The sequence below is a fragment of the Dasypus novemcinctus genome, chromosome 24 (assembly GCF_030445035.2).
Source record: "Dasypus novemcinctus isolate mDasNov1 chromosome 24, mDasNov1.1.hap2, whole genome shotgun sequence".
In the NCBI taxonomy this organism is placed as follows: domain Eukaryota; kingdom Metazoa; phylum Chordata; class Mammalia; order Cingulata; family Dasypodidae; genus Dasypus; species Dasypus novemcinctus.
This window is the reverse complement of record NC_080696.1, coordinates 48,000,275-48,027,081: the sequence shown is the minus strand read 5'-3', so window position 1 is coordinate 48,027,081 and position 26,807 is coordinate 48,000,275. Positions and strand designations below refer to the sequence as shown.

Genomic DNA, 26,807 nt, shown 5'->3' with positions numbered 1-26,807 from the left:
CCCTCTGCCCAACCAGCTTTAGCCGTTCTAGCCCTCAGCCAATGGGAGATGCCCTCCCTGCAGCTGAGGCGCCGGGCAGTGGGCGGGGCAACGGGCTGACGGAGCGAGGGGCGGGCCGCGTTTCTGGCCTGAGGAACCGTCGCGTTTCTAGCTAGGCGCCTTGGCAGGCAGTTACCACTGCGCTGGGAGCTTCCGGACCGGCCACCTCCATCACCAGCGTCACCATGGGGGCTGTGTTGGGCGTCTGCTCTCTCGCCAGCTGGGTGAGTCCCGGGGTCTCCCCCCCAAGACCTGCAGTTGGTAGGAAGGGCGATGGTGAGTCCCAAGCCTAGGCGCGGATGGGCCTTGGCTCCCAGAGGCTCGGGGGAACCCAGACTCTGGGTTGCGGTGGAACTCTGGGGACTCAGGCTCTAATCCGCGACTCCTCCAGGCCGGGATCTGGCGGCTCGCCTTCCGGGTTTGTTGGAGGCCGGACCGCCATTGTTTACAATTCCTGTTGCCCCGCCCCCGCGAGCCTTCCCGGCTCCGGATTCCTCTAGAGCAGGAATGGGACCCAGAAACGAGAGCTCCTGGGGCTCAGCCTCTCAGGTTCATTTCCGGAGCACCTTCTTAAGGTGGCGTCATTTAATTTGGGGTGGCCTGAGTGTTTTTATCCCATATCACGAGATTTTGCCAAGGCTAGAGTATGTGTTTGAGCTGGGATTTTAACCGAGGCCTGCAGTTCTGGTGCAAGGGAAAGAGGGCCTTATGACTTATTATTTAAAATTGCAAGCCATGGCCTGGAACTTTGGGGCCGTACACAAATCATGTTTATCTTTGGCTTCCCATAAGATGAGGATAACCACCCCAGCATTCCCCGCCTCGACGACTGTGAAAAAGTGGATTTAATCACTATGTAAACTAAATGCGCTGTTTTAAAAAGGACATTTTAAATTGAATTTCTATGAATTTTATTGAATCTCTATGAAAGACAAGTATGTGGTTGTACCTCATATATCTGCTTCCGAGAAGCTTGGTTCTTTGAAATGCTTTCCTTGTTTCCTAATTCCCAAACTAATTTGATTAACCAAGGACTCAGCCTCAGCTTGGTCGGCTACTATTTGTCAGGGACAGTGTGTTTTCCATCCTTTAAGATTGTTGGTCTTAAATCAGAAGGGTGTAGATCATTTAGAGGGTTCCTGGAGAGCAGTGATTTTGCAGTTGTCTTGGCCGTGACCCAAAGTAAGAATTACAGCATACATAGTGATCTAATATACACATTTAGACACAGTTTCATTAAATAATCCTTATTCCATTGCTGCCCGCTGTGCAGTGTGTGTTTTATTCTGTCACATTAAAAAATAAATGCTGGTGTAACCCACTCAGTTTTTGCACCCCACCATGGGTCAAACCCATGGCTTACAAAATAAATAGATTTGGAAAAATTATAGTTAACAAGTTCATTAGTTAAGGAGTGAATTGATAATTTGAAACAAGCATGCCTTTCCTATTCTGATCATCTGAAACACATTTTGACTTTGATGTAAAGCTAAGATTTAATTGATGCCACCAAAGCCTTTCTACCAGTGATTGGTAGTCAGGTACTGAATTTTAAACCATAGAGTGAAGAAGATTGTTGTGTTTTCTTTTTCTTTTTCAAAGCGTTTTGGCAATGTAACATTGTTTGGAGGTGAAGAACAGTGACATCTTGAGATTTTAAGATGATTGTAAAACTTTAGTTCGGAAAACAAGTGTATTAACCTAACATTGAAATAGCTATAGCTAACAGTATGAGTAACTGTTTTAAAACTCAGTTCCTTTGTGATTTGAGAAAAGATCTGTTTTATAATTGTTTTTACCATTTTCTTCTTTGGTTGAAGCAACGGGTATTGAAAATAACAGTAGTACATCATCTAGATGACTGAGTCTATAATTTATTATTTGCTACATTGCATTACTGTAAAAAAGTTTTTAATAAAAGGTACGATGCACAATTTTCTTACCAATGTTTTTGATGTGAATCACTTTCTAAAAGGGAGGTTATATTAGCGTTTCTTACTCAAGGTAACTACATGGAAGTGGCAGAAAAGCCATGTTAAAAGAGTGTTCAAGTGCTTTTGAGTAAAATTACAGACTGTAAACAATCCATTATGTGCTATCTCAGGCAGGGACTGCATCTTCCTTCCATGCATCAACAGTGCCCACCACACAGTAAGCCCTCAGTCAGTTTTGTTTGATTAAACTTTGTTTTCTTTTTTTTTTTTCATTGATACTACATGTCAGTACGGTAAATGCAGTGGCAAGCCAGACAGAATCTCAGATAGAAGGACCACATACACTCTGCACTTACAGAGAACTACTTATGGAGAACTTATATTTTGTTGGGGAATGTAATGAATGTTAAATATAGATGCTAAGGAGAAAAATAAGGCAGGAAAGGGAGACAGGAAATGTTAGCATGTGGAGTGGTTGACAATTTAAATAGAGTGGCCAAGGAAGGCCTCACTAAGGAGGGATCATTTGGGTAAAAACCTAAAGGAAGTAAGGAAGTGAGGCATGCTGGTAATTCAGGGAAGGGTGTTCTAGGCAGAGAGAACAGCAATCTTGAGTTGGGAGTGTGCTTGTTTTGTCCACTGGGAACAGCAAGTCATCCAAGGTATCAGAATGGGAAGAGCAAGGGGAAGAATAATAGGAAATGAAGCCAGAAAGGTAATAGGGAGTCAAATCATGGAAATTCCCATTATTTGTACTTGTTGGCCAATTTAAGGACTTTGGCTTTTACCTTTAAGTGATATGGAATCCTTTGCATAATTTGAAAAAGGAATCATGTGATCTGACCTGTGATTTAACAGGATGAGTACTGTTGGCATATGAGCACGAGATGGTAGAAAAATAAGGGTGAAGCGGTGAACAGTTAGTGCATTTAATCAAGGTGAGAGTTCATAGTTATTTGGGCTAGGTGATAGCAAAGAATGCTATGAAAGTGGCTGGATATATTTTGAGACTAGAGCTGATTTGCTGACAGATGGTATGAGGGAGTTGAAATAAAGCAGGGATTAAGGATGACTCCAAGGATTTTGGCCTGAACAACAGGAACAGTAGAGTTGTCATTTACTGGATAGGGAAAGAACAAAACATATAATAAGATAGGTTTGTTCCACAGATGTTTATATTTACTGAATATTTACTGTGTGAAGGTGCAAGAGATATAATGCCCAATGGTCTCCCCCTCTAGGTATTATTATAAGGGTTATAGATAAGTAAGTAACCAATTATTACATAGTATGTGAATTGGACAGAAAAAAAATATCTTAAGAGAGACAGGAGTCTGATAGTGCAGAAAAAATAAACCTAAATCAATTGGTGTCATTGTTTTTGCCTGTGAAATGTCTGGATTTCCATCTGTGGCCAGATGGGGACTTCTCTTTGACCCAGGTGTGGTTAAGAGTTGGAAGACTGTAGCTAGCTGATCAATTTCCCATTGTTGTTGTGATTACAAATAATAATCGCTACCACCATGTATTGGGCTCTTGCTGTTTATAAATTCAGCATTATGCTAGGTCCTTTCCATTCCTGACACCATCTCACTCCTCACTAATAGTTCTGTTTGGGTTGGTGGTGTTATATTCAATTTTACAGATGAGAAAACAGCCTTTAAGAAGTTTAGCAGCTTGCTGCACATGACACAAAACCATGGTAAAGTTCACACAGGTGGCATCATACAAAAAGAATTATTACTGGAAACCAAACTGTAGCATGCGCATGCACACACACACCTTTTATATGTGCTCCTTCTCCTGATAATTCAGAATTAGCCTATCCTTGTAATGTGACTTGATTGCTTCACCTGTCAAAGCAACTGAGGCAGTTTCCTAATCAAGCATATTTAAGATTGACTCAAAGGGAAGCAGATGTGGCTCAGCTGGTAGAACATCTGCCTACCATATAGGAGGTCCAGGGTTTGGTTCCTAGGGCCTCCTGACCCATGTGGTAAGCTGGCCCACATGCAGTGCTGCCACGCACAAGATGTGCCCCGCCACATAAGGGTGTCCTCCATGTAGGGGAACCCCACGCTCAAGGAATGCACCCGCGAGGAGAGCTGCCCCATGCAAAAAAAGTGTTGCCCTCCTAGGAGTGGCACCACACACACACAGAGCTGACGCAGCAAGATGACACAACAAAAATAGACACAGGTTCCTGGTGCCACTGATAAGAATGCAAGTGGACACAGAAGAACACACAGCAAATGGACACAGAGAGCAGACATCAGAGGCAGGAAGATGGGGAGCGAAATAAGTAAAAATAAATCTTTAAAAAAAAAGATTGACTCAAAAACTATCATCCCTCATCTAGAGTATGCAATAACAGATCCTCACTGACTCGAGATACAGGATCCTGGATCATTTTTAAGAGGGTTTCCTTGTAATGTTGCTTTATGGTGTAATATAAGCTTTGGTAAACTAGGATTCTCAATAAACAATAAGTGGAGGTAGCTTTGTTTTTTTCTCAATATTAGAACATCTTGCTATAAAACAAAATATGCCGCCTGTGTATATAAATTTATTGAGCTCTGTTTCAAGAACCATCTGAGTGCTCATTTAATACAGTGTCTGAGGAAGGAAGATTCTATTGTGTCTATTTTACAGATGGAGAAATTGGTTTAGTTTATGCAACTTGCTGAGGTAAAGTGCAGAAATAACATTGAACCCAGTTCTGACTACAGTGGCCCATGCTTTTAACTACTTCCTCTACTACCTTGGCCCAACTATTTTCCCTCAGTTAAAGCTTGTCAAAGTCTGGTATGCCATTTCTTCTTTTTTGCAACATCTGTGCCATGAAGGAGTCCACGGAAGGAGGTCTCAAATGTTCCATGGTGTGCTTATCATAGGTGCCATGCCTCTGCAGTGGTGCGTCATGCTTGCTGTGTAGTTGCTGTCCCAGTAAGAATTCCACTCTGACTCGCATCATCTATGCCATCATTCTTTTCCTGAGCACTGGTCTGTCCTTTATCATGCTGACAGATGGTGTTGGAACTGAGCTGAAGAAGGTAAGTAGAAGTAACAGTTCCTTTAATTTAACTGGTTATATTTTATAAAATTTGACTTGGAATTGATATTGTTATTTATTTCTTCATTGTTAGGAGACTTGATCAAGTTGAATGTAATTTGTTGGATTTTTGCATTGCTTTGTATGTAGTCAGGACACAAATATGAAGATAGTAGTCCTTTTCCACAAATAAGATAGTCAGAATGAACATCTTCAATCTCTAACTTAACTGAGAGAAAACAGATATTAAAAGTGTGGTCCCAAGTCTTTGTCTTTCCTTATGTTTCAGATTTAAACATCTAAGTTAGTTTACCCTTCACCTTTCTAAGGATATAGCTGGAAAATGGGAGATAACCGCATCAGCAGAAAAGAGCAAAGAAGAGGATATTTGGCTTTTATATTTAAAATGCTATTTTATATTTTATATATTTTATATATATATGGCTTTTATATTTAAAATGTTACTATTTAGTAACAAGATCGTAAGCGAATTTTAAGGAGAAAAGTCCCACAGGCATTCTTGAAGTGGTCTAAATAACCAATCTTATAAATCCAGTGTTTCCTGTAGTACGATAGAATCTGTTTATGTGGCTAGTCCCACAGCACAGAAATTGCATTTTCCAGATTCCTGGCTTCTGTGACGGGGGATTTAAAATCAAAGTGATTGATATGAAGGAAGATAAAGCTTGTGATGTGCGGGTTGGTTATAAAGCTATATATCGGATCAACTTTGCCTTGGCCATATTTTTCTTTGTCTTCTTTCTGCTCATGTTGAAAGTGAAAACAAGTAAAGATCCCAGAGCAGCAATACACAATGGGTATGTAAGATTTCTTACTACTTTGTTACGTTATGGTGTTCCTCCTCCACTTCAGCAGTTATGGTAGCAGTAGAATTTGTGAATCAGTGGCCTGGATGTATTTCTGACCCATTATGCATGTGAAATTGTTACCGTTCTTATTTTTAGTTGGAGCCCTTATAACATTTGGACTGGGTGGTATGGGAGAAGGACTTGTAATTTTTCTAACTAATTTTGCTTCCTGTTCCTAATTTTTTATTGAATACCCATCATACAATTCAAATACTTTGCTAGGTACTATATGATTTCTGTTGATTAAAGATAAACTTGCCTTGATATATTTAATCCGTGTACAAAAAGATAAACTGAATATATCTGGGCTACTGATTTACATGTTTCATTACTGCTTACTCCTGACCCTAGTTCCTCTTTTACATAAATTCTAATTCTCATTAGAAGACTTAAGGGAGTTTTGTAAATTTTATGTGTCTTACAATCCCTTTTATACAGATACAGTAACTGAATTTCAGAGAAGTTAAGTAAAATGCCTGAGATCTCTCGGCCAGTGAGGACTAGAGCTAGGATTGAAACTAACACCTCTCCAGCTCCAAATTACTGCCATGTGAGATAGTCATTAAAGATCGTGGGACTAAAAGTCAGCTTGGGGCCTGGCTTTGCCAATGATAAGCTGTGTGATTGTGGGCAAGGCACATAGTCTCCCTGGGCCCTCATATATCCTGCCTTTTAAAAGAAGGAGAAAGTGCTAACTTTTCCCCCAAATTGAATAGGTAAGCGCTCTATATTTAGCTAACTGTTCATTTAGAACTCCCCAGAATTTTAGAAAAAATTCCTACCTGTAAATGCTAAAAGTAAAGAGTCTCTAAAGTTATACATTTTTCTCATTATGAATGTGAATGTTTTATTCTTTGTGCTAATGCTTGTCCTTAAATTGTGTGGAATATTGAATGAAGTATTAAGCCCAGCCAATGATGTTGGAAATGTTCTTATGGTTTTATTTTTGCATTTTAGAAAATCATTTTCCTCAGCATTAAGGACAAAAATTAATGCATTTTTGTATCTTATATTTTTATATAGGTTTTGGTTCTTCAAAATTGCTGCCATTGTTGGTATCATGGTTGGATCTTTCTATATTCCTGAGGGTCATTTCACCACAGGTATGACTTACCATATTAGTTAGCCAAAAGGGTGCTGATACAAAGTACCAGAAATCTGTGGGTTGTTTTGGTTTTTTTTAAGATTTATTTTATTTATTTCTCCCTCCCTCCTCCTCCGTTGTCTGCTCTCTGTGTCCATTCGCTGTGTGTTCTTCTGCGTCGGCTTGTATTCTCATTAGGCAGCTCCAGAAACCAATCCTGGGACCTTCCGGATTGGGAGAGAGGCAGTTACTCTCTTGCACACCTCTGCTCCCTGTTCCCTGTTCTACATTGTCGTCTTATTTTCTCTCCTCTCTGTCTCTTGTTGCGTCATCTTGCTTTGCCGGCTCTCCACGTCAACTGGCATTCCTGCATGGGGCGGCTTTCTTGTGCAGGACAGCATTCCCATGCAGGGCAGCACTCCTGTGCACGGTGACATTCCTGCATGGGCCGGCACTCCGCATGGGCCAGCTCACCAAGTGGGCCACCTTGCCCTCACCAGGAGGCCCTGGGCATCAAACCCTGGACCTCCTATATGGTAGATGGGAGCTCACTTGGTTGAGCCATATCCATTTCCCTGTGGGGTTTTATAAAGGGTATTTATTTGGGATAGCAGCTTACAGTTAAGGCCCTAAAGAGCCCAACTTAAGGTTACTTCCTCACCAAAGTCTGTTGCTACATGTTGAAACAAGATGGTGAGCATGTCTGTGAGGGTTCAGCCTCCCTCTTCCACTTAAGGCTCCATGGTCACGGCTCCTTCTGATCGCAGCTATAGGCTGGAGGGATTGTTTCTTTCTGGCTCAGCTGCTGTGGTCTCTTCACAAAGTTTGCTGTAAATTATCAGGTGAATGGCTCATCTCTCTTCCTGGGGCTGCAGGATCCTCTTCTGTGTCTATAGAGCTCCCTTCCTCTGTGTATCTTATTCTGTTTCCTTGATTGAGTGTCCATTTATGTAGTCCACCAAGGGGGGCAGAGACTCAACCGTGCATGCCTAATGATCAAATTAAAGCCCTAATCTTGATTTAATCTACTAAACTTTAAGCCTTTGAATTTAAATCATTCACAGGGTATTATGGCCAGAGGAACAGACCAGTTTATAAACATAATATCTCTTTTTGGAATTCATAAATAATATCAAAATGCCACATTCATTATTGAGGAAGTTAATTGTAAGATATACAGACTCTACAAATGATTGAGTTAAGCTATGTTTTCATTTACTGGAATTGCAGAAGTGGCTGTTAAATGACATGGTTTCCAGTTCTTTTTTTTTTTTTTTTTTTTTAGTATTTTATTTTATTTTTTAAATTTATTTCTCTTCCTTCTCCCAATTGTCTGCTCTCTGTGTCCATTCACTGTGTGTTCTTCTGTGCCTGCCTGTATTCTTGTCAGCGGCACCCAGAATCTGTGTCTCGTTTTGTTGCGTCATCTTGCTCCGTGTGTGCGGTGCCATTCCCGGACAGGCTGCACTTTTTTCATGCTGGACGGCTCTCCTTACAGGGCACACTCCTTACGCGTGGGGCTTCCCTACACGGGAGACACCGCTGCGTGGCACGGCACTCCTTGCGCACATGAACACTGCGCGTGGGCCAGCTCATCACACGGGTGAGGAGGCCCTGGGTTTGAACGGACCTCTGATGTGGTAGGCGGATGTCCTATCCGTTGGGCCAAATCCGCTTCCCTCTTCTCAGCTTTTCTGAAACCACATGTTAATCTTTTGCCAATATTTTAATAGTTTACCTTCTCACTTTCAATACTAGGTTAATCGGAAATTTGTCAAATAGGTACTTGTAACTCCTGTGTTCCACTCTTCTTGTCTTAATCTGCTTTCTTTAACATGGCACTAAGTGACATCTGTGGATTTCTGCTGTACTTTTCCCTTTCCAAAGTAAAGAAAAAGGCTTATCATGCCATTTAGAATGTTAACTTTTAGGCTCCCCTCAGCACAAGCTAGAACAAGTTTTTAAAGGCCTAAAACCCAACAGAACACATCTCAGAGAAGGCCTTTGAATTTGGAGTTGGAATAATCTTGCTGTCCTGCTGGAGGCAAAATATATTGTCCTTACCATCTCTTTCTTTTTGGAACTGTAATCTGTTCAGAATAATGGCCAGTAAAATTCTGAAATGTTACTCCTAGAATAAAGAATAACTTTGTTTTTTGGTTTGTAGCCTGGTTTGCTATTGGCGTCGGAGGGGCCTTCTTCTTCATCCTCATCCAGCTGGTGCTGTTGGTGGACAGTGCACACTCTTTGAATGAACTGTGTGTAAATCGAATGGAAGAAGGAAACCCAAGGTGCTGGTATGCCGGTAGGAATCTAAATTAACCTGTGAGAGCCATACTGCATTAGCTACATTAAACAAAGTGTACAGTGAAACCTCCATTGATTTAAATGTATGAACTCCCGATTAAAAAACTAATTTCATAGTTGAATCAATTCTGAATTATATGTGTTACTGAAAGGGAGTAGCGCAGATAATATAAATCACTGGATTCTCTCAATTCATTTATTTAGGAATTTGTAGTGTAACTAGATGTGTTTAAATAAGAAAGAAGAGTAGTTTTGTATTTGGTTGCATAGTCCTGGATTTTATTACCTTGTCTCCATGAACCAGAACCCAGATGGATTCTACACAGGGGACATCTGCCCATGTACCTACCATAGGCAGAGAGGGATAAAAAGTCCTTAGTGCCTTACTCTGAGTATGACCCCACACCTCTCTTGAAAGCTTTCAGGTAGGAAAATGGCACTTAATGATTTCTAGGTTGGGAGCACAACTTAACAACCTTTTAATAGTGGGAAGGGATTTTGGAGCCCTCTACTTATTAGGGGCAATCACCCAGCCTAACCTCTTTAAAAAACAAAACAGTTGTTGGGATTATTCCCTCTACTCCTTCCCTTTTATAAAAGTAATAGATGCTCTGAATAAAAAACTTAGAAAGCAGAAAACCACAAAAGAAAAGAAATCACCCAAACTCCAACTATCCACTAGCTACTGTTAACATATTAGTCTTTTTCCTTCTAGTTTTTTTCTATTTGTACATACGTTTCTTCTATGTATGGAAAGATAAAGTCACTGAATAATACACATCTAATATGTAGGAGTTTTATTTATTTTTACATATTTATACATTCAAATAGTTTGTAGCTTGACTTTTCCTTTTTTTATTTAGAAGTAGCTTGCAAACATACTTTGGATATGGTGTAGCAATGAATATCTAATAATACATTTCTGAGCACATCTGATCATTTCCTTGGAATTCCTAGAAGTACAAGGGTCAAAGGATATGAATATTTTAAAGGCTCTTCGTACATACTATTCAATTGCCTAGTTTTATTTTTATTATATTTCTTTAGCTTCTTTAAAATGATTAAAAATACTACCGTATTCACTATAATGAACTCAATGAATTCACCATGAATTCGAATGATAGAACTTAAGAATAAAACACAGAACCCTTACTTCACTCACCTGCAAGTAACATTCTGAAATGTTACTCAACCTTGCTTCAACTGGTCTGAGCATACTGTATATTCTGCTTCATGTTTCCTAATTATCAGAGCATTACACAGTTAATCTTTGATTATTCATGTAAATAGAAAGGAACATTAGCTTTGATATTTGAAAATAGCAAATGAGCCACTTTCCTAGCTCAGGGATGTGTTCTCATTCTTTGTGATGAAGAATGGGTTTGAGTAGCCAGTGGCTGCAGTGAAAACACTAATTAAAAAGTTGCCTGTTCTGTTTTCCCCTAACACCATCCCTGGCATCTAGATTGCTATAAACTGGGCCATTTTGAAGGCCCAGGAATCTTCTAGGTTCCTAAGAAAAATTTACCATTCGTGTTATTCAGCATATAGTTTACTCTAATTAGAATGATCAGATATCTGGTTACCCAACCCATGAACATTTTTAAATGGGAGTAGAAGAAAATTGGTTACCATTTTAAAAGTTTATTTTTGTTACAGTTGAAGGCATTCATACTGGTTTCCCTTTTTTACAGTTTTACTGTCTGTCACAAGCATCTTTTATACTCTGTCAATCATCTCTGTTGTGCTGTTCTACCTATACTACACCAAACCGGATGGCTGCACAGAAAACAAGTTCTTTATTAGTATTAATCTGATCCTTTGCATTGTGGTTTCTGTTATATCAATCCATCCGAAAATTCAGGTATGGTTGTTTTCTGCTTTTTCTCCTATAAAAGTTTTAATTAATGCCAAGTTTAAAACCTAGGTAACTTGAGAATTTGTACTTATTAAAGTGTCTAGCTCCTAGGAATGGTTTTTATGAGTCATCGACCAAGATATTTTAGGGAAATCAAACTAGAAAAAAATAATTGATTTTGTGTTTAATATACAAACTTTATTCAAAGTTAATTCAAGAGAGATATGTTTTGGTCACTTTTTAAATGAGATTAGTTTGAAGATCTCAGAAAAATTTTATCTGATCAACACAACCTGGGTATATGGGTTTTCAGGAGAAGGAATAAAGATACAAACTTAATTTTATAAGAACACATATTACTTTATCCTTCTTCACAAAATAATCCATAGTCATTCAAGGTTTTTAAGAATCATTCATCTGTATGAAAATAACTGCTGTTTAAAAAGACTACAGAATATGAGAGCAGGTATATCTCGGTAGTTGAGCACCTGCTTCCCATATATAAGGTCCTGGGTTCAATCTCTGCTACCTCCTTAAAAAATAAAATAAAAAATAAAGATAACAGAATATGTACTGTGTCCAGGTTTCTTATTAAAATTTAGTCAGCTGCTGTTCATTGCAGAAAAAGCTTATATACTTTTACCAAAAATAGTCTTGTTAAAACATACTTTTCTACCAAAAATAATCTTCAGTATCCAAGGCAGACAATCTTATCTACTGCTGAGACTTAAAGTACAGCTACAAGTGGAGAAGTGCTAGATTCTCAATTACTTCAGAAATACTTGTTGAAACGTATTTCTCATGTATGAAAAATACATGAGAAGTACTGGAAATGTCCTTCAGGCTCATATTGGTTTATTAATAACTCTGACCCCTGCATAACTCTCCCTGTGCTCATACCAGATGGCACAATTGTCCATTTATCAGTTGTTGGGTTATAATATTCCAGTGATGCCAAGTTGCTGGAACCATCATCTCCTCCAACTTCATATAACAGACCATTAACTGCAAAAACTTTGCTTTTAAGCAGACTTTTTCTTCACTCATTGCTCGCCCTCTTTCTGCAGTCCTGTAACTTTTTTGGAGCTCTGAGAAAGATGTTTCTGCCATTTCTTAGTCATTGTTCAAAGCCTCTGTGGGGAAATGATCCCTGAAGTGTCTCATGCTACCATCTTGATTAGGGCAAGGCCTGAATGGGCTCTGCTGGGATCATCAAAAATAGTTGATTTTAATGTTTAAAGACAAAACTCAAGCTCTTGAGTTTTAAATACCGTATTTTTAAAAACAGTTTTAGATATGAAAAGAACATCTAGGTATCACCTCTCCTCCTCTTAAAAATGAGAAAACTGAGATCTCAAATGATGCAACACCTAGTTAATTAGTGAAAAAGCTGAGCTTAGACTGTTTATACTGCACCATGGGATTAGGAAAATCAAAGCCCTTGTGTAATACTCAAGAATCTCCAGGGTTATGAGATGAGATATCTTGAGAACCAATAATACAACTACTTTCTTCGTTCTTTTGTAAGCTAACTCAAGAAACTGAAAGGTTACTTGTCACCTTTCACCTGTCAAGCAGAATCAGAAGGCTTTAGCTATTAATAACAGTTCATTGAGTCACAGGGGACTATCCTGGGTTTTAGAAAGTCAGCCCTTCTGATCTCCGTGGCATTGATTTCCTTTTGATTCCTTAGGAACACCAGCCTCGTTCTGGCCTCCTGCAGTCCTCTTTCATCACCCTCTACACCATGTTCCTCACGTGGTCAGCCATGAGCAATGAACCTGGTAAGGGAATGGCAATAGTACCTTCATTTGATGAAAGAAAGTAGGAAATTACTCCTTTGGTAGGTGCAAACACTAGAGCTAGAGTAAATGTTAGAAAAACACAAAAAGCCCTAAATGTGCAGTGTTTTCTGTTGGTTTTACATTCTCTTCTTACCAGACAGCCTAAAGAATGTGCAATCCTTTAGGTATTCTAGACTTTGTCCCGGGACTAAGTCAGACTGGCTAAAAGCTCTAGACAAGGACAGCAGTATTTTGACCCTTTGTATAATTGTTTTAATTGAATTTTACTTTGGTGTCACAGGTACTAGAGCAAACAGCTATAGGAAATCTCCTTTTGTAGTTATTATAGCATTATTTCTCCATAGGAGAGTTTGTGGACTCCTTTTAAAGGAAAGCAATTATTGCATATTCCCCAGTGATTCCTATGTAACCCAAGCAAAACTCAGGATAAACACCTTGTGCTTAAAGCCTTTATAAAATTATAGAACCAAAAAGATTTACATTAAACTACAAAACCAAGGTTGACATTTATGTAACTTTCCAGGTACTTTGTTGTTGTTTCTTTTCTTTTTAAAAAAATTTTTTTAGGAGGTACCAGGGATTGAACCTTGGGACCTCGTACAGGTGAGGCAGGCACTCAACCAATGGGTTTCATCCACTCTGCTTTTATTCTAAAATTAAGTCACTGGTTGCCACACAAGTATGGTGCTAAGTTTCAGATTCTTTTATGTTTGGTACTTCTTTGTTTTACCTCATGACTAAACAATGTATAATGCTCCTCAGAGTCTTTTTTGGAACAGGATGAGTTATTAGTAAGGGTAAAGAAACATTCCCTATTTTCAGATCGCTCCTGCAACCCCAGCCTGCTGAGCATCATTACACCCATAGCTGCACCAACCTTGGCTCCTGGAAATTCAACTGCTGTAGCCCCCACCTCTACTCCACCACTGAGGAGTGAGCCTTCTGTGGATGTAGAGAATCTTCTTGGGGTGATTTTGTTTTTTCTCTGCCTTGCGTATTCTTGGTAAGTTAAAAGGTACTTAGGTCAAGAGGCTCATTACGGTTAATAGAGTGAAGATGCTATTTTGCTTTCAAAAAGCAGAGTAATGAGGGGGAGCAGATGTGGCTCAAGTGGTTGAGTGCCTGCTTCCCACATGGAAGATCCTGGGTTCAGTTTCCGGTGCCTTCTAAAAACAAAAATAACAACAAACAAATGAAAAAACTGAGGGGAGCCTATGTGGCTCAGTGTTAGAGCACCAGCTTTCCGCATATGAAGGTCTGGGGTTCAATCCCCAACCCCAGTACCTAAAAAAAAGGGGGGGTGCAAAAAAAACTTCCTTAGCTCTTTTTTTTTTTTTAAAGATTTATTTATTTATTTCTCGCCCCTTCCCCCCCGCCCCAGTTGTCTGTTCTTTGTGTCTATTTGCTGCGTCTTTGTCCGCTTCTGTTGTTGTCAGCAGCATGGGATTCTGTGTTTCTTTCTGTTGCTTCATCTTACTGTCAGCTCTCCGTGCATGTAGCGCCATTCCTGGGCAGGCTGAACTTTCTTTTGCGCTGTGCGGCTCTCCTTACGGGGTGCACTCCTTGTGCGTGGGGCTCCCCTACGCGGGGGACACCCCTGCATGGCAGGGCACTCCTTGTGTGCATTAGCACTGCGCATGGGCCAGCTGCACATGGGTCAAGGAGGCCGGGAGTTTGAACCGCGGACCTCCCATGTGGTAGACAGATGCCCTAACCACTGGGCCAAGTCCGCTGCCTCCTTAGCTCTTTTTTAATGAAACATTCCTTTACTTTTTTTTTTTCAAAGACAACCCATTAACATTTTATTCTTTATCCTGCAGTCCTTTTTCTGATTTATTGAAGTATATCACTCATACATAAACATACATAAACAATAAGTGTATAATAATAGTTGTGAACTTATAAAACAAACATTTATCATATAGGACTCTCATAACTCACCCTACCACCAATAACTTGCACTGTTATTAAACCTCTTTAACTCAAAATATTTCAGTCAAAATATTACAACTAACCAAAGTATTTTCCCCCAACCAACCCTATTATTATTATCTTTGTACCATTTATATATGAACATACATAAACAATTGAATGTATAGTAAAAGTTGTGAATTTATGAAACAAACATGCATAACATCATACAGGGGTCCCATACATCATCCACCCACCAACACTTTGCATTGTCATGAGATGTTTGTTACAAATTATGAAACAATATTGTCAAAATCTTACTAGTAATCATAGTCTTTACCTTATACTTGGTGTGTTTTCCCCCCAGCCCACCCTATTATTATTTTTTAAATATATTTTTTATGACAGAAGTTGTAAACTTACAAAACAATCATGCACATGTGCGGAATTCCCAAACAACACCTCTCCATCAACACACCACACTGTGGTGGAACATTTGCTACAGATAAGATAATACCTGGGAAACAGACTTGGCCCAGTGGTTAGGGCGTCCGTCTACCACATGGGAGGTCCACGGTTCAAACTCCCGGCCTCCTTGACCCATGTGCAGCTGGCCCATGCGCAGTGCTAATGCGCGCAAGGAGTGCCCTGCCACGCAGGGGTGTCCCCCGCATAGGGGAGCCCACGCGCAAGGAGTGTGCCCCGTGAGGAGAGCCGCCCAGCGCAAAAGAAAGTGCAGCCTGCCCAGTTGAATGGCGCCGCCCACACTTCCTGTGCCGCTGACAACAACAGAAGCGGACAAAGAAACAAGATGCAGCAAATAGACACAGAGAACAGACAACCGGGGGAGGGGGGGAATTAAATAAATAAATAAATCTTTAAAAAAAAAAAAGATAATACCATGTCCATAGTATACATTGGCTCACATTTTCCATACTGCCTCATTATCAACCCAGTACATCTTTCGCATAGATGCAAGAATATTATGTTATTACTGCTAACCACAGTCCATAGGTCACTCAGTATTTTTCCCATGCTTCTCCACATTCCCACCACCCTGCAGTAGTGATGTACATTTACTCTAGCTCACAAAGGACACTCTTGCATCTATAACATCAACCACAATTCTCATCCACCTCTTAGTTTACTGTGCTGTTCAGTTTCTAGATTATTCTCTAACATTCTATCAGTTGGCATTTACATACCTAGACTACCATTTCAGCCACATCCCCATTTATAAACTAGCTGTTACTATTTGTTACCATCCACTCTATACATTTCCACTCTTCTACAATAAAACTAATTAAAACTTCTACAGACATTAAACATCAGTAGTCCATCTCAGTCCTCCTCATACCTCCTTTAAGAATCCACCACCTACCACCAGGTCTTGAAGATATTTTCCTATAATTTCTTCTGGAAGTTTTATGGTTCTAGCTTTTATTTTTAGGTTTTTGATCCATTTTGAGTTAATTTTTGGATAAGGTGTGAGATAAGGGTCCTCTTTCCTTCTTGTAGCTGTGGATATCCTGTTCTTTCAGCACCATTTGTTGAATGAACTGTTCTGCCCGAGCTGTGTAGGTTTGACAGGCTAGTCAAAAATCACTGGATCATACATGTAAGGGTCTGTTTCTGAATCATCAGTTTGGCTGCATTGGTCTATGTGTCTGTTTTTATGTCAGTACCATGCTGTTTTTACCACTCTAGCTAGGTACTATGATTTGAAGTCTGGAGATGAGGGTTCACTTTTCCTTTTTATGATGTTTCTGGCTATTCGGGACCCCTTACCCTTCCAAATAAATTTGATGATCATGATTTCAAAATTTTTTTTAGTGCTGGTGGAATTTTTATTGGCATTGCATTGAATCTGTACATCAGTTTGAGTAGAATTAACATCTTAATGATATTTATAGTCTTCCAATGCGTGAGTATGGAATGGTCTTCCAGTTATTTAGGCTTTTTAAAATTTATTTTACCATTGAGTTGCAGTTTTCTGAGTACAGGTGCTTTCCACTCATTGGTTAGGTTTATTCCTGACTATTTGAGTGTTATCTGTCTTATTTATTTTTACCACTCTTTTGACACTTTTAGTTAACTTTCATTGATATAATCTTCATTTCTAGACTCTCTTCCAGGCCTCTCTCTCCTGTCTTTTCTTTTCAGGCTCTAGCACATACTTCAGTATTTCCTGAAAATCTGGTCTCTTGCTTAGAAATTCTCTCAGTTTCTGTTTATTTGTGACTATTCTAATCTTGCCCTCATTTCTGAAAGACAGTCTTGCTGGATATGAAATGCTTGGCTGAAAGTTTTTCTCTCGTAGTATCTTAAATATATCAGACCACTGTCTTTTTGCCTCCATGGTTTCTGGTGAGAAATCAGCACTTAATCTTATTGGGGTATCCCTTATATGTTATGCATTGCTTTTCTCTTGCTGTTCTCAGAATTCTATCATTGCTTTTGGCATTTGACATTCTGATGAGTATGTGTCTTGCAGTTGGTCTATTTGGATTTTTTCGGATGGGAGTACATTGTGCTTCTTGGACATGGATATCTGTCCTTCAATAGGGTTAGGAAATTTTCTACCATTATTTCTTCAAATATTCCTTCTGCCCCTTTTCGCTTCTCTTCTCATTCTAGAACACCCATGACATGTATGTTTGTATGCCTTTTGCTGTGATTTAGTTCCCTGAGACCTTGTTCAATTTTTTCCATTCTTTTCTTCATCTGTTCTTTTCTATGTTTACTTTCAAATGCCATTTCTTCAAGTTCAGCAATTCTTTCTTCTGCCTCCTCAAATCTGTTATTATATGCTTCCATTGTTTTTTAAATTTCATTTATTGTACCTTTCATACCCATAAGATTTGCTATTTTTCTATGTATGCTTTCAAATTCTTCTTTGTGCTCATCCAGTGTCTTCTTAATATCCTCAATCTCTTTAGCTGTCTCATTGGATTTATATAAGGAGATTTGTTTGAACATCTAGGATTAGTTGTCTCTACTCCTTTATGTCATCCGGAGGCTTAGCTTGTTCCTTTAACTTGGCCATAGCTTCCTGTTTCTTGGTGTGGATTGTAATTTTTTGTTGGTGTCTTGACATCTGGCTTACTAGAGTATTTATTCTGGGTGCAGTTTTTCTGTTTAGTTTAGGGCTTCCTGCCTTTTCTCCCTTGCTGGTTGTGTAGTAGGAGCCAATGTTGTAATTGGTACTATAAGCTATGAAGACTCAAGCTGTCCTCATTGTGCCAGGGACCAGGAAGCTTCTCTCAACTTTCTCCTTTGCCAGGTGTAGAGACAGAGTCACAGCTGTGTGGAATAATCCAAGTCATGCAGGTCTAGACTTTAGTTGCCCAGAGAGACTGATGAAGCTTCATACCCCTTTCTCCCCTGGGGATGGAGCTACAGGTGTGGGCAGCAGTCTATGTCGTGTGGGTCCAAGATGACCACTGTTTCCCTGGTAGACTTCCGATTTTCAGTCTGTGCCAGCCAGTCTACCTGCAGTTACCTGGATAGGCTGATGCAGGGCCCTCTGGCTTCCTCCCTGCCAGAGGTGGGGCTGACACCTACACTAGGGCTGCAGGCTAATCTGGGTGAAAGAAATTGGTTCCTATCCTCATTGTGATTTTTGTCAGCCGGGATTCTCCTCAGGCTGGGGGTGGAGTCAAAATGGCAGCCACTGGCCTCTTTCCGAATTGGACAGAGTCACACCTCAGCTTTTCCCAGGGTTATATCTTAGCCAGTGGAGTCTACCAGTCATTAGCCGAAATCGGTCGTCTCCTCCTCCCCTGTTTTTGGGAAATGGAGCTTCCAGTTCCAGCCACAGAATAGCTCCCGGGGCGGCTCATGCCGCCAGAGTAGGATAATCACCGGCCTCCGTGACTTGACTGGTAATTTCCCAAAGAGGCTGGCGCAGATCCCTGTAGCTTCCTCCCTGCTGGAGGTGGCGCTGGAACCTAGGCTGGAGCTGCATCTGACCTGGATGGGAAGAAACCGGTCCCCACCAACACTGGGATTTTCAGTCCTCCCCGCTTCCCCTTGTGCCAGGCATGGAGTTAAGATGGCGGCTCCCGGCCTCTTTCTGACTTGGACAGATTCACACTTTAGCTGTTCTCAGGATTATACTTTAGCCCACTGAATTTACTCATCAGTAGCTGAAGTTGGTGCCCAATCATCTCTTCCTCCTGTTTTGGGGAATTGGAGCTTTCAATTCTAGCCATGGAACAGCTCCCAAGGCGGCTTGTGCCTCCAGGGGAGGATGGGCACTGGCTTCAGTGGCGTGGCGTGCTCTACTTAGGAGTCTTCTCTGCAGATGGGCAGTCTCCTCCTTCTATTCCTTCAAGGATGTGTGTTCTTCCGGCCTCCTGGAGTCCCCAAGCAGGTGCTTCAGCTAGCTCCACAGAGCTCTGGGTGTTTACTCACTGCCCTGTAGCAGGAGCTGACTCTAGGAGCTCCTTACTCCACCACCATCCTGCTGGTTGTCCCTCCTTTACTTTTTTTATGAAATATTCATTTACTTACCTCAGTCAGCCATATGTGTACATTTCTTAAAGTTCAGTAAATTCTGTTATCAACTAATTTCTCCCAGCTTCACAACGATACTTTATTTGTATAGGAGGCTAAAGTCCCTACCTGCACATAGATTGGTGAGCACAGTTTTGTTTTTTTTTAATTATTTATTTATTTTTTTAAAGTTACATTAAAAAAATATGAGGTCCCATTCAACCCCCCCGCCCCCACCCCCCACTCCCCCCACAGCAACACTGTCTCCCATCATTGTGACACATCCATTGCACCTGGTAAGTACATCTCTGAGCATCACTGCACCCCTAGTCAATGGTCCACATCATAGCCCAGACTCTCTCACGTTCCATCCAGTGGGCCCTGGGGGGATCTACAATGTCCCGTAATTGTCCATGAAGCACTATCTGTATTTGCTGATCATTTAAGTAATACCTGATCCTTGTAAACTATTTAAACAACTACAAAATTAAATATATCTAAAGTTAAAGTCTCTGGTAATCATAAACCTCAGAGATAACCAAGGTTATCAATTTATACGCATCCTTGTCCCCATTTTTATTTTCTACTTTTTAAACAGTGAATGTATGTATGATAACTTAAAAATAAGAAATAGTAAATATGGGCAAGGGGAAAGACTGAATTTATATAAATTAATAACATGAGAGAAAAAAGTATAAAGTAGGAAATGAAAGAATCCTCTCCCTCCAAATCTACCTCTCCCATGGTTAATGTTTTGGTATATATTATTTCAGGCTTTTCTCCTTTATTTCCTTTCTTCCTTTCCTTCTTCCCTCCTTTCTTTCTTCCATCTAACATAGATATAATTTTATATATAATGATGTGTAATTTTATATATAATTATGTGTAGTTAAATATATAATTTTATTTGTACCACTTAATAGATTTAACATTTTAATTAAATTAGGAGCGTACTATATAAATACACATATTTTTCTAAAACACCAATTTGTTGATATAATTTGGACAGCTTTCCCTAACATTATATATAGATTTACCTAATTTTTAAAATGATTGCTTAGAGTAGGATTTGGCAAACTTAGGCCCAAAGGTTAGCTGCCTATTTTTGTAAATAAAGTTTTATTGGCACAGAGCCACACTCATTTATTTCCATATTATTTACAGCTGGGTGTTTTTCTTTTTGCTTTCAGCATGACTTTCTTTTTTAATTGAGATATAATTCATATAAGATAAAATTAACCCTTTTAAAGTATACAATTCCATGGTTTATACTGTATTCATAGAGTTGTGCAGATATCACCACAATCAAGTTTAGAGTATTTTCATCACCCACAAAAAAAATCTCATTCCTATTAGCAGCCTTTCCTTTCCTCCTTTAGCCCCTGGCAACCACTAATCTATGTTCTGTCTCTGTGGATTTGCCTAGTCTGAACATTTCAAATACATGGAATCATATAATATGTGGCCTTTTGTGAATAGCTCCTTTCACTGATGTTTTCCAAGTTCATCCATGTTGTTGTAGCAGATATCAGTGGTTCGTTGTAGCATATGTCAGTGGTTCATTCTTTTCTATTGCCGAATAATGTTCCAGTAATACTGTATGGATGTACTATATTTATCCATTTGTCAGTTGGTGGATATTTGGGTAGTTGCTATTTTCTCACCATTATGGATAATGCTGCTATGAATATTTGTGTACCAGTTTTTATATGAATTTATGTTTTCAGTTCTCTTGGGTATATACCTAGGAGTGGAATTGCTGAATCATTGTCCTGTATCTCTGTTTCAACTTTTTTGAACTTTCCAAAGCAACTGCATCGTTTTATAATCCTGTCAGCAATGTATGATGTTTGCATTTTTCGCACATCCTCACCATTACTTGTAATTGTCTTTTTTATTTTAGCTATCCTAGAGTGTTTTGAAGTGATATCTCATGTGTTGTTTTTTTTTTTTAATCTATCTGGTTTTGTCATTGTCTAAAGAGTTTGTACTCTTACATTTAGGTCACTGACTCATTTGAGTAAATTTTTGGATATGGCCTGATGTAGGGAGCCCAACTTCATTCTTTTGCATGTCATACAGTTGTCCCTCCTCCCCCAGCATCATTTGTTGAAAATAATATTCTTTTTCCATCGAATTATCCTAGCATCCTTATAAAAAAAAATCAATGAACCATAAATGTAATTTCTAGACTCTAAATTTTCTTCCGTTGATTTATATGTCTATCTTTTTGCCATTACCACACTGTTCAGATCACTGTGGCTTTGTAGTAAGTTTTGAAATCAGTTAAGCGTAGGTCCTCTTTGTTCTTCTTTTGTAAGATTGTTTTGGCTAGTCTGGGTCCCTTGCATTTCCATATTAAGATCAACTTGTCAATTTCTGCAAAAGCAGCAGGGATTTTGATAGGGATTGCATTGATTCTGGGTTCAATTTGGGGAGTTTTGCCATCTCAACAATATTCATTCTTCTAATCCACGAAAATGGGCTGTCTTTCCATTTATTTACATCTTTTCAAATTTCTTTCAATGATGTTTTATTTTTAGTATACAGCAAGCCTTATATTTCTGCTGTTAAATTTATTTCTAATTATTTTATTCTTTTTGGTATTATTGTAAATGGAATTGTTTCCTAATTTAATTTTGGGGTTACTAATTGCTGGTGTATAGAAATACAGTTGATTTTTTAATGACCTTGTATCCTGCAACTTTGCTGAACTTGTTTATTAGTCCTAATGATTTTTCTGTGAGTGTTGATTCCTTAGGATTTTCTATATAGAAGATCAAGTTGAGATAGTTTTACTTCATTCTTTTAAATCTTGATGCCTTTATTTTCGTGCCTAATTGCTCTGGCTAGAACCTCCACTATAATGTTGAATGAAAGTGGTATGAATGAACATCCTTGTCTTGTTTCTCATCTTAGAGGGAAAGTAGTCTTTGACCATTGAGTGTGCTGTTAGCTGTGGGTTTTTCATAGATACCCTTTGTCAGGTTGAGGAAGTTCCCTTCTCTTCCTAGTTTGTTGAGTGTTATTATGAAGGAATGTTAGATTTTGTAAAATGCTTTTACTGTATCTATTGAGATGATTATGCAGTTTGTATCCTTTATGTGTCCTTATTTATTCAGATCATCATTTTATGGAACTTTTAGTGAGCACTTGCTGTGGGCCAGAGATACATGGATATGTCTAAGGTTATTGTTAGGACGTTCTTCAGATTTCAAGAGAGACCTGAATATGAACAGCCACCTTTAACACAATATGATAAGTGCTGTGGCAGAAGGAAGCCTAGGGGGCAATGGGAATTCAAGAAGGTCTCCTGACCCAGCCCAGTGAGGGGGTGATGTCAGGGAAGGCTTCCGAAAGAAATGGCACATAGTCCATTGAAATGACGGGTGAGTAAGATAGCTGGGAGAAAGGTAGTGGTTGGCACATTCCAAGCACGGAAGAAGTACTAGTGAAGTCATAGAGGTGGACACCGAGAGCAGAGTATGTTGTGGGGAACTCCTAAATGATTAAGCCACTGTAGAATAACTGATGAGAGTACTCTCTGTCTTGTGACAACAACCCTAAGTTTATTTATTTTTAAGATTTTTTTTTCTATCCCCTTCCCACCCACCTCCCCCCCCACCCCCCCGCCAGTTGTCTGCTCTGTGTCCATTCGCTGTGTGTTCTTCTGTGACAGCTTCTATCCTTATCAGCAGCACCAGGAATCTGTGTCTCTTTTTGTTGCGTCATCTTGTTGTGTCAGCTCTCCGTGTGTGTGGCACCATTCCTGGGCAGGCTGCACTTTCTTTCGAACTGGGCAGCTCTCCTTATGGGGCGCACTCCTTGCGCGTGGGGCTCCCCTACGCAGGAGACACCCCTGAGTGGCACGGCACTCCTTGCACGCATCAGCACTGTGCATGGGCCAGCTGCACACGGGCCAAGGAGGCCGGGGGTTTGAACTGCGGACCTCCCATGTGGTAGACGGACGCCCTAACCACTGGGCCAAGTCCACTTCCCAACCCTAACTTTAAGCAGGGCCTTCAGCAGACCTATAGCTCAGTCCCCAAGGTAGAGCAGTTCAGAAATAACCTTCATGTATACAGGCCAATGGCAGCAGTTCATCATCGTGACTCTTTTCTGATTTGTCTTCCTTGGGATCATTTTTCAGTTTCCGTACTTCCAGCAATAGCCAAGTGAGCAAGCTGACACTATCAGGGAGTGACAGTGTCATCCTCAGTGATGCAGCTACCAATGGTGCCAGTGATGAAGAAGATGGACAGCCTCAGCGGGCTGTGGACAACGAGAAAGAGGGAGTGCAGTATAGCTACTCCTCCTTCCATTTCATGCTCTGCTTGGCTTCCTTATACATCATGATGACCCTGACCAAGTGGAACAGGTAGGCACAGATAAAACAGGTGGCCAGCCACCTAACCCCCTGGCTGCCTGTAAAGTCTCTGTCCACTGTCCTGACCTTTTGGTCCCCTTCTTTTACCCATATTTTGAAGTAGTATTTAGTGACTCCTTTCTGAAATACTTCTGACTTTTTCTCCTCTTGCATTTAAAACCCACTTGAAACTCTTGCAGTGTAAATTGTGGGAAGCTCTTCCAGACTGGAGTTACTAGAGAGACAGAGTCATGACATAAAGCAACCTGACCCACCCTTGTTTGCTACTTTATGTCTGAAGGTGACCCTATCCAAGTGTTGACTCAAAGTAGTAATGTGCTAAGGAAGGGAAGTTTCAGGGAGGTCGTTTCATCTAGACTTTAGCCACAGACAAGAATAGCCAGGTAATCCCAAAGAACCTTTCCAAGGAATATACCACCTGGAATTCTTCAAGCTGACAAGGAGGTAAAAGCCATTAGAAGGGCAGAATCTCTGTTTCTGAGAACTAAAAGCAGCAGCTTCCTCAGGCCCCCTGTAGAACCTTCCTGGGGGTAGTACCAGCCAAGTTTCACTGGAGACATTATTTGCTTTGGCTGGGGGGTTGCTGGATGCTGATATCATTGGGAGCTCCTTTACCTGATTCTAACTTGTTTTCTTAGCCCTGATGCAAAGTTCCACAGCATGACCTACAAGTGGCCGACCGTTTGGGTGAAGATCAGCTCCAGCTGGGTCTGCCTCTTCCTTTACACCTGGACCCTTGTGGCTCCTCTCGTCCTTACCAGTCGGGACTTCAGCTGAACCTCCGAGTGGAGACCACTCAGGAGATAACTGACACTCATAAAGGTCTCCTTTGCTGAATATCCATAGCCCTCTTATTTTTGCTTTGACTAAAATATTAAGCAAACGCTTTGCAGATTTGTCTATACCCAGGATTATACCAGATGGCAAGACTGAATAATTCTTGATGCAGAATCTAAACTTTTCATTTATATTATGTTTATTCGTAAGGATATAGCACAAAGGGACCATTTTTGTATTTTAAAGTGAACTACAGCTGTGCTGTGAAGAGAGTCTTTATAAAGAACAGTAGGTTCGTACAACTTTTGATTTAAGATGTAAGATAGAAATATGTTGGATATTTAAAGCCATCAATAATATGTTTCTATTGCAGTATCCTTAAAAAGCAAAAAAAAAAAAAAAAAGCATTTATATGAAAGACCTAACTCGTGAGATAAAAGCATTCTATGATATTGCTTAAACTCTCAAGAGATGTAGCATCATAATACTTGGGGAAAGGAATTTGTGCATGGGCCCTTGCCTAGAAGATTGGTTGCTGATAAGGCTACTGCTTCAATACTTTGTGTTGTTTTTTTTTTCCATTTTTTTAATACTAATAGCGTTGATGCTGCTGCTTGATTCTAGTCTGTGACTTTGCCAGATATGTTAATTTCAATACATGCTTTGTAGGTTTTGTTAAATGAAAATTTACTTGGGAAAACACTGCAACCTTAATCTCTGTAGTTCTCGTGTTATAAGTATCTAAAATTGAAATGCATGTGAATTTATTCCATTTGCACTATAAAGGTATTTGATTAAAATAGACTTTACCTTTTAAGGCCCTTTCTTTAACAGCTTTTATGAGTTAGCAGCCACTCTGTATTCTGTGGACTTACATGAGCAGTCAGGTTTATTAAGCACTTAGCAGGATGGTCCTATTTACTGAGTGTCTGTTTTTCACCAGGCAAGGTTAGATTCTGGGGATACAATTTTAAACATGACAGACACAGCTCTGCTATCTTGGACTTCAAGTATGCAGGAGAGTAAAAATGAGCAGACAGGCAGGTGGTTACAATGTGGTATAATTAATGCTGTGATTTAGGAATTGTGGCGGGCTCGAAGGATGGATGCCTGGGGTGGAGGGTATCATGGTAGGCTTCCTGGAGGCAGTGATATCTGATCCAAGAACTGATAGGAGTTAACTATGAGAGAAATGGGGAAGTAGGAAGCCATTGCTTAAGGGCAGGCAAAACTACATTTTCAAAGCAGGGAGATGAAAAAAAAGTTCAGGAAAGCTGGAATGGGGAGAAGAGGGCAGGAACTCAGTTATAAATTGTAAGCCACACTAAAGCGTTTGGACCTTATGTTGAGTGCAACAGGGAACATAATTCATGGTGACATGAAGAAATTTTGTCTTTAGCCACTGTGTTTGGATACATTGAGAATAGATTTAAGAGAGATGGGACCAGGGGCAGTCCGCATTAGTGTGAAACAAATGTGAAAGTGGAGATGGGGGAGAAATTGACAGTTGAAAGCTACTTATATCTGGGGGGGGGGAGTAGCAAATTCTGAAGTGATTCTGGTTTAGTCACCTGGACAGATAGATGGTGGTTCTCTTTGCTTTGGCAAGAAACAGAAGAGGAGGAGGTTGGGTCAGAAGGAGGAAGGTGGTCAGTTAAGAATGGTTATGAGCAGAGATTGGGAGTCAGACCATTTGCACCCCAGCTTTTCTGTTTTCTAGCTGTGAAACTGGGCAATATTTGAATATGCACTATGCTTTGTGACCTTGGGCAAATGACCTGGTCATTTTTACAGACGATATGACCTAGTGCGTAAGATTTTTAGAGAATAAAGTTACTTTGCAAAGTGCTTAACCCACTTTAAGAACTCTACAGCAATGAAGAACTCTGCTAATCAATACAGCCTTAAATGAGGCTGGACAATATTCACAGTCAAAGATTGAGATGTGACTTAGAGAATTAAGCAAATGGAACATGAGGGGGCGGTGCCAGCCGGGGTGGCAGTGGGGAGTAGGGAAGCAGGGCTTCATACGAATGGTCAGAACTGCTGTCTTTCAAACCAGTGAGTTATGTTAGGGTTCAGGGATAAAACTGCAAGGGGTTTGGGGGTCAAGATGGGAGATTTCTTTTAACAGCAGGGCCCGTCAGATTATGACCTTTAAAGGTCCTAAACGTTAAAAAAAGATTATGGTGCCCCACCCCTGCCTTATGTAATTCAAAATAAAAGCAATACTACACTGTACAATGTGTAAAAAAGTCCAATAAAGTTTTGATTTTTCTCATGGTAA

The 26,807-nt window shown here is 40.0% G+C and overlaps 1 protein-coding gene across 1 annotated transcript; it reads left to right on the top strand.

Annotated features, from left to right (window-relative positions):
- The first annotated feature begins 73 nt into the window (after nt 1-73).
- SERINC3 (serine incorporator 3) lies at nt 74-26,807 on the top strand. The gene is made up of 10 exons (XM_058287131.1): nt 74-263; nt 4,868-5,026; nt 5,650-5,843; nt 6,918-6,997; nt 9,146-9,283; nt 10,980-11,149; nt 12,837-12,927; nt 13,771-13,951; nt 23,507-23,734; nt 24,382-26,807. The coding sequence occupies exons 1-10, from the start codon at nt 225-227 to the stop codon at nt 24,518-24,520; spliced, it is 1,419 nt and encodes a 472-aa protein (XP_058143114.1). The 5' UTR covers nt 74-224; the 3' UTR covers nt 24,521-26,807.

Excerpts from the sequence above, each read along its gene's own strand:
- SERINC3 (XM_058287131.1), top strand. The coding sequence starts at position 225 with ATGGGGGCTGTGTTGGGCGTCTGCTCTCTCGCCAGCTGG. Across the intron at positions 5,027-5,649 it reads TTGGAACTGAGCTGAAGAAG|ATTCCTGGCTTCTGTGACGG; the intron begins GTAAGTAGAAGT and ends TGCATTTTCCAG. Across the intron at positions 13,952-23,506 it reads CTCTGCCTTGCGTATTCTTG|TTTCCGTACTTCCAGCAATA; the intron begins GTAAGTTAAAAG and ends ATCATTTTTCAG.